Source organism: Vipera berus, assembly GCF_964194415.1.
Source record: "Vipera berus genome assembly, chromosome: W".
Taxonomy (NCBI): domain Eukaryota; kingdom Metazoa; phylum Chordata; class Lepidosauria; order Squamata; family Viperidae; genus Vipera; species Vipera berus.
This window is the reverse complement of record NC_138210.1, coordinates 57,462,594-57,474,581: the sequence shown is the minus strand read 5'-3', so window position 1 is coordinate 57,474,581 and position 11,988 is coordinate 57,462,594. Positions and strand designations below refer to the sequence as shown.

General features: G+C 43.3%; 1 protein-coding gene across 1 annotated transcript in view; it reads right to left on the bottom strand.

Moving 5' to 3' along the window:
- Window positions 1-3,585: 3,585 nt before the first annotated feature.
- The window catches only part of LOC308676309 (uncharacterized protein), a 45,137-nt gene continuing 36,734 nt past the window's right edge, over window positions 3,586-11,988 (bottom strand). Inside the window, exons 10-14 of the mRNA XM_081342121.1 lie at window positions 9,576-9,908; window positions 6,575-6,874; window positions 4,540-4,824; window positions 4,363-4,452; window positions 3,586-3,819 (exon numbers count right to left, since the gene is read on the bottom strand). Of these exons, the coding sequence (XP_081198247.1) occupies window positions 3,785-3,819; window positions 4,363-4,452; window positions 4,540-4,824; window positions 6,575-6,874; window positions 9,576-9,908 (1,043 nt within the window). The 3' untranslated portion in view covers window positions 3,586-3,784. The remainder of the gene's footprint in view (window positions 3,820-4,362; window positions 4,453-4,539; window positions 4,825-6,574; window positions 6,875-9,575; window positions 9,909-11,988) is intronic.

Genomic DNA, 11,988 nt, shown 5'->3' with positions numbered 1-11,988 from the left:
TTATTCCATACGGTATCAGTCTTGTGAACTCTCAAGCTTCCTCTTTCTGCTATGTATTCAAGATGGACCGTGATTAATATTTATATGTAAGGGTGCAGGTGTATACATATGTTGCATGTAGCATGTTAATATGTGTGTTATGTATGTGTACGCTTTCGAGAGCAGTGTGCCAGTGTGCCCACAGTAAAAAATGACAAGAAAGGTTATTTTATCTATCTTACGTAGCCAAGGGGCGAGCTTGACACTGTGTTTGCAATTGTTACTATCAATTGGAATAGAGCTGGAAAGAACCTTAGAGGTTTTCTAGTCCAGGCGTCCCCAACCCCTGGTCCGTGGACTGGTACTGGGGATGGCATGCCAGCAACCGGGCCACACAAACAAGCAAAGCCCCATCTGTGGGATGCAGGCAGCACACAAAACCACGCACCCTCCGGTCTGCGGAAAAACCTGTCTCCACGGAACTGGTCCGATGCCCAAAATGTTGGTGACTAGTCCAAACCCCAGTTCAAGCAGGAGACCCTATGCCATTTCAGATAGGTGACTGTCTAGTCCAGAGGTCGCCAACATTTGGGCACCAGGGACCAGTTCCATGGAGAGAGGTTTTTCCACAGACCAGACGGGGCGTGGTTTTGTGTGTTCCCTGCATCCCACGGATGGGGCTTTGCTTGTTTGTGTGGACCGGTTGCTGGCATGCCGCAGCCCAGTAATGATCCACGGACTGGGGGTTGGGGACCCCTGGTCTAGTCTTTTCTTAAATACCTCCAGTGATGAAGCACCTATAGCAGACATGTCAAACACAAGGCCCGGGGGCTGGATCCGGCCCACGAAGTGGTTTCATGTGGCCCGCGAAGCCATCCTGGAAACAGTGAGGGAACGGCCCCCACTGCCTTGGCCCTGGCCCAGATACCCTCCTTCTGCCAGAGACCCTCAGATCTGTCCCACTCCTGCCCAGGCCCCCATAGGCACCCTTGATGCATTTGGCCATGCTCACCCAGTAGGCCAAATGCACTCTAGCCACGCCCACCCAGTAGGCCACGCCTACCCTGGCCATACCCACCCGGCCCCTTGAGGGCAACCGCAATGCTGATGTGGCCCTCAATGAAATTGAGTTTGACACCCCTGACCTAAAGCTTTGGAGGGCAAGCTGTTGCACTGGTTAATTGTCCTCACTGTTAGGAAGTTTCTCCTTAATTCCAGGTTGCTTCTCTCCTTGATTAGTTTTCATTGTTTCTCGTCCTACCCTCTGGTGCTTTGGAAAATAAGTTCACCTCCTCTTCTTTGTAGCAGCCCCTTACATACTGGAATCATTTCACCCCTAGTCCTTCTTTAGACTGGCAATATGCAATTCCTTCAACCGTTCTTCATATGTTTTGGTCTCCAGGCCTTTAATCATCTTAGTTATTCTTCTTTGCACTTTTTCCAAAGTCTTTTTTGTAATGTGCTGACCAAAACTGGATGCAGTATTCAAGGTGTGGTCATACTAAGGATTTATAAAGCAGTACTAATACTTCACATGATTTTGATTCTATACTAAGGTGAGTTTGATCTATATTTGGAGCAACTGTTCGTGAGAATGAATTCCTTTGGGCTATGACTGTGGATTTAAGAATTTCCAAGAGAAAGTAACAACAAAGCTTATTATGATTCGTTTCACCATCAGCCAGATGCTCAGACTGGATTGTCATTTTTATCTACCTATCAAGACCTTCCCAAGAACCTGGGATAGGCATATGTTGGTGTTAAAGGTATTGTCACTAGATGTAAACTATTCCAAATAAAGTTTCCTTTTGCAGTTGACTGATGTAATTTTGTCAATGCCGATGGTATTTAAGTAGTGCTCCAGATGTTTGGGGATTATTCTGATGATTGATTTTAGGTTTTTTATGAGAACTAAGAAAAACAGGAATTCCTTTGGTGCTCCAGCTGTGTTGAGATTGCACCCAAGGTACTAACTTTGCTTTCTTTTGCCATAGTTGTTCTATTTCTATTTGCAAGTCTTTGTATTTTGTTATCTTCTCCAGCTTTCCCCCCCCCACACTACCCTTCTGTTTGCACTACTGCCATAGCCACTATCCAGACTTTTTTTGTCTATCTTATCCATAATTGTTAAGTCTGGTGTGTTATGTAGCAGGTGCCTTTCTATTTGAATTTTAAAGTTCTAGACTAGAGTAGTTTAACTTCTTCATTTTCTGTTACTTTCTCTACTTTATGGTCCCACCAGTTCTGGTTAAACAAATCACTGCAATTTTTAAGTGAATTATATGATCATTAAGAGAATCCAGCTTCCTCATTAACTTTGCTTACTATAAGCTAGCTGGGAAGGTCACAAATGGCAATCCCACGGTCCCAGGATGTTGCAACTGTTGTGAATACAGGTAGTCCTTGACTTACCACCACAAATGAACCCAAAATTTCTGTTGTCAAGTGAAACCTTTGTTAAGTGAGTTTTGCTACATTGTAAAACCTTTCTTGCCACAGTTGTTAAGTGCATCACTGCAGCCGATAAGTTATTATCCTGGTTGTTAAGTTAATCTGGCTTTTCCATTGACTTCGTTTGACAGAAGGCCAGAAAGGGTGATCACATGACCTCTGGACACAGCAACGGTCATAAATATGAACCAGTTGCAGAGCATCTGAATTTTAATCACATGATCATGGGGATGCTGCAAAGCCATTGTAACTTTGAACAATCACTAAATGAACTGTTGTAAGTCGCGGACTAGCTGTACTTCAGCCTACATGCACGTCAATCATAGCCACTCTGGTTGAAAAACGGGGCTCTGTGAAATTGAGGCCTTTGAAGTGTGGTGCTGGCATAAAAGATTGCATATACCATGGACAGCCAAAACAACTAACAGAAGGGTGCTGAATCGTATTAAACCAGAAACAACACTAGAATCCAAAATCACAAGACTACGTCTGACTTACTTTAGCCATGTCATGTGTGCAAATTCATTGGAGAAGCCAATGATGCTCGGAATGGTTAACGGATCAAGAAAAAGGGGCTGCAAAGAACTCGCTGGCTTAATACCCTCGGAGCTGATACAAAGATGAACATCCAACAATTGAGGAAAGCTGAACTTGACAGGATAGCATGGAGACCACTCGCCTATAAAGTGGCCAAGAGTCAGAACTGAATGAATGAATAAAATGTTTGAAATTCAAACAGGCCCATTTTGAATATCAGACAACTTTTCTGAGTTTGAAAAGCTTCCAAAGTGATCAAAGCAGTCTTTTCCCACTTGAAATAATTGTTTCATGCTTGAAATAGGGTAGTTCAAATTTGAGGTTTTTCCAGTTCTAAATGTTTTGCATAGATCTAGCTAGAACTTTAAAAAAAAAGCCAGGCAGGGGTTTTTCCCCCCCTCCCCCTTTTCTAATAACTAACTAAAAGAGAGGTTTGGTGTTTTGCTTCACAGCATAATTTGTAGAACAGATTGATTTTTAAAAATGAAAAGGGTAGAAATCTGGGACTGATGGTTTATTCCAAAGAGTAATTTCCACCTGTTGTCTTTCACAGATGCCTCGCCTTCACATATTTGTGGTTTCCTTAAGCCATGGAAGGAAATGAAACATTGTACAGATCACCAAAGAGAAACCTGTAGCTTGCTTTTCACAGATGACAATTTTCAGAAAAATATATATGGTAATCATCCAGTCAAAGTCGCTGTTCCTGCACATCATTACACTCTTCTGTAAGTATCAGTCCACTACTGGCCTCTCCTGTCTTGGGATCTGAGCTGTCAAGTACCTTCTCTTTATCTGACTTTTGAAGAGGACTTTTCTAAATGGGTGTTCCTGTAACTGAATTATTCTTCACTGTAAATAGATAATTAAAAAAGTGTCGTTAACAGGTACAGGTTAATTCACATATGACTGGTCCCTTAATGACCTTACCAAGTTACTACACAGCTACTTACAACTTGTTTTCAGTTAGGACAGCCTTATCCTTGGCATGGTCATGTCATCACATTTTGGGCACTTGGAAACTGGCTCACCTTTACTGCTGTTTGTACTGTCTCAGTCACATGACCATAAGTTGCAATTTATTTGATCGTTTCCGGCATTTACATCCGTTTTTTGGCATAAAAAGGCCATGGGGGAAATGGATTTCCTTAACAGCCACTGTCTTCATTTAACAACTGCCACAAGATTGTAAAAAAAAAAATGGGTCTGGTCACGTGTTGCTTTAACGGAGGACCACAACAACCTATGACCATAACTCTGGGCTCAATTATAATCATAGCTCAAGGACTAACTGTACTGTGGCCTCTTCCATCCTAGTTTTTTCCCTGTGTTTGCTTTGTCTCTCCCCTTCATCCTTGCCATTAAACTCTTCATTTTTTAGATGTGAAAGCTTACCTTTATAGTATGCTAGTCCACCTGCTAGTGCCAATCCAGACCCAAGTCCAAGAATGAATCCCAACAACCAAGGAATCACTGCACTTGTACCTGTGGGCCAAGATGGCGAGAGCAGAAATGTATTCCTAGTACTTTGGATACCTGGGAGACCAGGATGAATAATCGCATCTCTCTCACCTGGCCGCCAAACGACAGACTGTTCCAATGGGGTCTCCAAAGCTTCATGTTCTACTCGACAAATATAAGTGAGTTTAACACCACTCGTCTTTGGGAATAAGACACTGTTGATGGAAAACATCCCATTTGGCAAGTGGTGCACCTTCGACTTTACAAACTCTTGTGGCACTCCGTTTTGCAACCACTGAATGTGGATTGGAGAGGGATAAAATTTGTTCACATTGCACTCAGCTGCTACAAATTTCTCCCCCTCTGGCCTTGTGATCAGCTGAAGGATGGGGCGAGCTGCAAAGAGAGGAAGGAAACTTGAACTTCTGGATCCAATATGCCAGTGTTTCTCAACCTTGGCAACTTGAAGATGGGTGGACACTGCAATAGACAATTGCCATCATCAGTTCCCAACTCCTTGAAGCTAGTCTTGGACCCACCTGAGATTACAGGTAGTCCTCAACCTACAACCATTTATTTAGTGACCATATGAAGTTACAGTGGCACTGAAAAAAATTATCACCATTTTTCACACAACCATTGCAGCATCCCCACAGATCCCGTGATCAAAATTCAGACACTTGGCAACTGGTTCATATATTTATGATGGTCGCAGTATCCCGGGATCATGTGATCAGCTTTTGCAGACCTTCTGACGAGCAAAGTTAATGGGGGAGCCAGACTGACTTAACAACTGCATTGCTAACTTAACAACTATAGTGATTCATTTAACAACTGGGGCAAAAAGGTCATAAAACTAGGCAAAATTCACTTAAGAGGAGACTTGCATAGTAACAGAAATTTTAGGCTCAGTTGTGGTCATAAGGCAAGGACTACCTGGATTCTTGGCACAGCTGCTGTGTGAACTAGGGTGATCTGACATCAGCTTGTTTCAGCCGAACACAAAAATCAATGTCCAGTGACTGATTGTGCCCCGCTTCCACCTAAAACAATGCTTCTTAAACTTGGCAACTTTAAGATGCTTATATGTCAGAATTCTGGCAGTTGCTATCTATGTGTCTAAAAACTGCCACATTTGAGAAACACTGATTTCAAACAAACACAGGTCTGAGCTACGAAGCTACCTACCTTTGGGCATTCCTGGATCCTACAGGGAGCCAAGATGCCTGATGCCCACCAGTGGGAAACCAGGCAACTTCTAAGCCCTACGGACCCCTAGGCTCACGTTTGACTTGTGCTAGCAGTGGGAGAGGTTACAGGGCATAAAGGCCATATATTTCCAATCTCAAAGAACCAATCTATCCAGACAGTAAATCTACTGTAGTTTTTATCACGTGCAGTTTGAACAACCATCATTACAGATATATGCAGTTACTGCAATACCCTTGTGTTTTTATTTCTCACTTCTCTTGACCTATAGCAACTTCTCTGGGGTCCACATCCAATGTTTGGGGAGCTGCCTGTAGCACTGGGACCTTAGATTGTGCACCACTGTGTCTGAAAGGTGCAATGATGTCAAATTGACGTGTGCCATGTTCTGATTCTACAAGGAACACAATTTAGTACTTTAGTCCCTTTTTCCCCCCTTTGGCAGATATCCAAGTTGTGCATATCCTTCGGGGTGACAAATAAAATATCATATGGTATCTTTCAACTTAGTATCAGAACAAGGCCCCAAGAGCTTCTCATCTTCCACTAAATACAGATTAGTTGAAAGAGTGACATTACCCAGAAGGCAGAAACGTCTGCAAGTTCAGTCTAAAGCCAGCTGTTAACCTAATGGCTGTGAACCTACACAACAGTATGGTTTGTTTGGTTCTGACTTTAAGATGTCACGATAACCAAGCCACTGGAGGTTTGTCAGCTAAGGGTCTGTAACTGGGTGGGTCACATAAATATAGTCAATGAGGACTTTTTAAAAAACAAAGATTTAAATAAGCAAGATGATGTTTTCTGCCTTTTGTGAACTCAGATCTGCCTTTCAGCCCAAATGTCAAGAAACAGGTTAAAATAAAGAGGCTGTGACTGGACAGCTGGAGAAAGTCTGCTAGCAATCCTTGCTTTCCAACCAAAAGGTCAAACTCACCTTGCAACCGTAGCCGAAAATTTAGTACCTTTGGCCCTTTGTGCGCTTGGTGATGGATATGGCAAGAGAAGTTGGTATTGGCATCCGAAAATTCTGGTGTGAGCTTCAAGACACTTTCTGCTCTGAACAATTGGCCGGTGCTGGGCTGAGCAGGAGGCTGTTCGGGGCCTTGCACAATCCTATCATTTCGGAACCACGTCATGGATATTTTGCCAGGATAAAAATCTGTTGCTGTACACGCAACCGTGCTTGGCTTGGTCAACTGCACATTTGTGGAGCCAAGTTTAACAAGTGGGGGAGCTGGGAACAGAGAGGATAGAAGAAGACATTCTTACTGTCTAGGAACCCGATTAAATCCATTAGTCAGCATCCAAGGCCAACAGCTGTGATCCACCTACTGATAGCATTGCTTGGAAATGTGCTGGAAGCTGCATGCAAGACAGTATAGGAAAAGTCCAAAAACAAGAACAGAAAGATTGTTAGCTTCCTACAGGAAATGTTTCAAAGCTGTAATTTCTCACAAAGGAGGTGGCACTGTTCAAAAGAATGTCTAAACATCTGCACCTGTTTCTCACAATTTTCTTACTCTGGGTCAATAAACAATTGCACATAAACACTGTAACACACATTCAAGTTGTAGAAAGATGCATTTAACTCCATATCAGGAAGAGGTTGTATCCAGTTATGTTCCCTTAGGAATTTACTGAAAAACACACACATATATACATACACACAAACATCTAAAAAATACACATATACATACATAAAATGTATGTATGCATTTACACGTAAGAAAAAAATGTAATAAAGTCAAAGGACACAGACCTACAGCAAGAAGGATTTTAGCTGACAAGTAATTTTGATGGTAATTTTAGAGGGACGTGGTGGCTCAGTGGGTTAGGACGCTGAGCTTGTCGATCAGAAGGTTGGCAGTTTGGCGGATCGAATCCCGAGTGCCGCGTAACAGGGTGAGCACCTGTTACTCGTCCCAGCTTCTGCCAACCTAGCAGTTCGAAAGCACGTAAAAATGCAAGTAGAAAAATAGGGACCACTCCGGTGGGAAGGTAACAGCGTTCCGTGCGCCTTTGGCATCAAGTCATGCCGGCCACATGACCACGGAGACGTCCTTGGACAAGCGTTGGCTCTTCGGCTTTGAAATGGAGATGAGCACCGGCCCCTAGAGTTGGAAACGATGTAGCACGCATGTGCGGGGGAACCTTTACCTTCACCTTAATTTTGATGGGCAAACCAAAGAAAAAGAAGACACTATTCATAATAATCTCTCCAATGGCTAATCCCAAGACAGCAAGATCTGATGACAATTTCAGATGGTACAGATAGCAGAGGTAGATATGATAGAGCCTTGTTTGATTTACATATTCATTCTAATTATGTGTATACATGTTTTATTTATATTCTCATAGAAATGACAGTCAGAGGGTATACCTCAGAAAAAGAGAGATGGACTAGAACAGCTAAACATCCTCTTCCTTACTTTGTTGTTTATTATTTTATAACTGCCTTTCTCTCTATAAGTCATTTCTGAAAGCTCAGGATTGCTGAGGGCACGCATCCAGATTGTCAAAGTCATTTTCCCATCAGTCACACTATCCCCACTCTGGAAGGATGCGCTGCTCTGAAACAAGAAAATCTTATGTGTGATTGTTGAGGTCATTTTCCCCTTCTTTGGCAGTCTTATAGTTAAGTATATAGCCTAGGAGTCAAGTTTCCGACTTATGGGCTTTTCAAGTGACTCTGAGGCATTGTTTACCTTAAAAGTCCTTTATTAGCCTAATACACCGGCAAATGCTTGCTCGAAGGAAGCTGGAATCTGAAATCTCCGCCCCTTGCACAATATAATTAAACACAATTCTCCACCTTTCTAATTTTGTCATTAATCATATTCTCCAATTAATTTAAAGAATCAGCTTTCCTTCCGTTAGATCTTCTTTAGAGAGGCAAATGGCCTTCAAAGTGCATTCCTACTCTTCCCTCCCACCAATTTTAAACTAAAACAATACACAAGTCTTAAAGCAGTACACAGATTTAACACATGAAATAGCTACTTCTTCATCTCATGTCAAGCAATAACAGTCGATGTTAGCAGCGTTGACACTAGGCATGTAAGCCATATCATATAGAAAAGAAAAATAAAACCATTACAATCCAAAGAATTGCCTGCAAGCACTTCTTGCCTGGCACATAGAGTTTTGAAAGAAAGAATATAGAAGAAGCCAGAGGAGAGAGAGAGAGAAGTGGGGGGTGGAGACTTTTAGAGGTGGCAGGTGATGTGCTGGAGAAAAAGTGACAAATGTGATGTGGAGCAGCAGAAGCAGTGGCTGAGAAAGCGGAGAGCCAGAAGACTCACAGATAGGGAGGAGAAACCAAGAAGAAGCCCAAGGCAGGAGAAGAAAGACAAAGGTCTGCAAAAAGTGGCAGTGGAAAGGCAAGTGTAACACTGGACTATAAGCAGAACAAACTCCCAAGTGGTTCAGCCATGGTGAGTTGCTTAAGGACTGCAGCAATATTGGGCACAACTCGCAATAGCCACCTTCTTAGTGACAGACAATTCCAACCCGACTGTGATCATATCTTGAGGGCAACCTGCAACTGAAAATGTTTTCAAGCAAAAAAACCCACTAGTGCTGTAGGTGTTACTGAAAAAGTATGTTTTAGCATCGTTAATACTCAATGACCCCTAATTCCTTCTGAAAGACTTTTAAAACTGTGGCCTAGATCAGGGGTAGGCAATTAATTTTCCCAAGGAGTCAACTGGGACTGTTGGGGAAGGCTGTCACCGCCACCCCCTGCCCTCCTGCCACCCCACCCCTGCCCCATCGCCCCCGCCTCCCTCGCCCCTGCTGCCAATGCCCCCCTCCCACTGGGATGTGGCCTGTAAGCCATAAAACGCCACAGGGTTTTAACCTGTGTTGGGTTCACGCTTTAAACGTCTTTAAGGTTAACGTAGGAGCCTCATTCCGTTTCCTTTGATTTCCTTTACCTTCCACTCTCAACTCTACTGACTGTTGTTCACGGTCAGGGCTGTGGATAACAATGCAAGTATAAGTGTTGCCATCTGCGTCCTGCACCTTTGGAAGCAAGAGGCTGGCATTGCCCCGTAGCAGGTCTTCAGGAGACATCTTTGCCCCTTTGTGGAAGATTTCTAACTTATCGTCATACTTAGCAATATCTCTGGTACCCACACGCCACATCACAACCAGGCGTTCGGGATCTATGTGTCCAGAAGAATCCTGAAAGTAACAAGGCAGGAGGACATCAGAACCCGGTTTGGCCTGAATCCTGCTTTTGGGGATTGTAACAGTTAAAGTTGCCACTGAAAGAGAAAGACAGCAGGAAGGCCTGCGGTTAGAAAATCAATATAAGGCATTATGTGGCTTGGTATCTAGGTAGGTTCAAGACTGCCTATTTTACTTGAGAGTAGGGATCTTTTCTGTTGAGATGTTCTGATTTTTGACTGTAATAAACACTTGACTGACTAAGATCAACCCATCCGCAGAGATCAGAGGTGGGGAACTATGGCCCCTTTATGACTTGTGGACTTCAACTCCCAGAATTCCTGAGCCAGCATGATCACTGTAGATCTACTCTGGGAATTGCTAGGGAGGAGCCTTCTTAACTCTCTTTCTCCTGACCAAACTCTCCAGGCTTCGCTGACCCTTTGCGTTCTGGAATGCCAAACTGGAGAGCCGATTTGCCCTAGCGGTTAAGGCAAGAATTTTTTTTAAAGGAAAAGAAAAAAGAAAAAAGAAAAGTTTTCTCTTCTGAGAATCCAGACCACACAGCACCACACCGAGACAGAATTCAAGCCCTCTTGAACCAAGGGCCACAGGTCTCCAAAAATGACCATCAGGCTGGGTCCGTTGCCACCCCATTGCATTAGCCAGTTGCAAGATATTGGGCACCATTCAGAGTTTTTCCACATCTCTCACCCTGTTGTTGGTTGCTGTTCTTCGATTTTCTGGTTACTCACATGTAAATGGCAGATACAGAAACAGGCAGGCGAGGTTTCCAAAGGAGGGCGACATTTTTTAAAGCCAATGTTTTGCTTTCCTCGGCGGTTGGAATCCACCCATGCTTAGGGATTGGTTTTTTTGGGGGGGGGGTGGGTTAAAAAAGAAACATTTGCTGATTAACCGCACACAACTGGAAATAAATTGAAGGCATAAGCAATAGTTACCCCTCAAAAACGGGTGGGAGGGAGATGAAGCGGGAAAATAAAATTTAAAAAAGGTAAATAAACGCAAATTGGGGGTGGGTAGTTTTTTTTTTAAGTTTCCAGCCTGGAGAGGATGCTGTTCATTCTGTGGAGCCTGACATTGTGTTTGCAATTGTTGCTAAAGTGGCTTTGGTCTATGTTCACTAGAATGTTTGTGAGAATGAATTCCATTGGGCTATGACTGCATTCAAGAATTTCCAAGAGAAAGTAACAACAAAGCTCATTATGATTCGTTGCACCGTCAGCCAGATGTTCAGACTGGATTTGGCATTTTTATCCACTTATGGAGACCTTCCCAAGAACCTGGGATAGGCATATGTTGGGGTTAAAGGTATTGTCACCAGATGTAAACTATTCCAAATAGTTTTGCGGTTGACTGAGGTAATTGTTGTCAATGTCGATGATGTTTAAGTAGTGCTCCAGATGTTTTCGGATTATTCTGACGATTGATTTTAGGTTTTTTATGACAACTAAGAAAAAACAGCTGGTGCTCCAGCTGTGTTGAGTTTGCACCCAAGGCACCTGTTACTATTGGTACTAACTTTGCTTTCTTTTGCCATAGTTGTTCTATTTCTATTTGCAAGTCTTTGTATTTTGTTATCTTCTCCAGTTTTTTCCCCTCTTCTACCCTACTGTCTGCACTACTGCCACGGCCACTATACAGACTTTTTTGTCTATTTTATCCACAATTGTTCAGTCTAGGGCAGGGGTAGGCAACCTCGGCTCTTTTATGACTCATGGACTTCAACTCCCAGAATTCCTGAGCCAGCCCCACCAGTTCTTGCTTGAAGGCAGATGGTATTTCTTGCAGATATTCCAATGCACCATTATTGCTACTTTTTCATGCTGTTGCTTGTAGCCAGTCTGGGCGAAATGAAGCCCCGCTGCCAATCCTCAACAGAAATGCTCACAACAATGAAAACCTCAGACAGGAGGAAGAGCGCCGCCGGGCAGGCAGGCAGGCAGGCAGGTGTCTTGCTCGGCTGTGGCTTGGGGGGCACTTTTTCCAGTGCCATTGTAACTTCGAACAGTCACTAAACTAACTGTTGTAAATCGAGGACTACCTGTACTTCATCACTTTTTTCCTTTTTTTTGTCATCACGTTTTTGACCCCTTGCTAGGCGACTGGTGGTACTCGGATGTTGCCATCTCCTAAAAGCGGTACAATGGGTGAAAA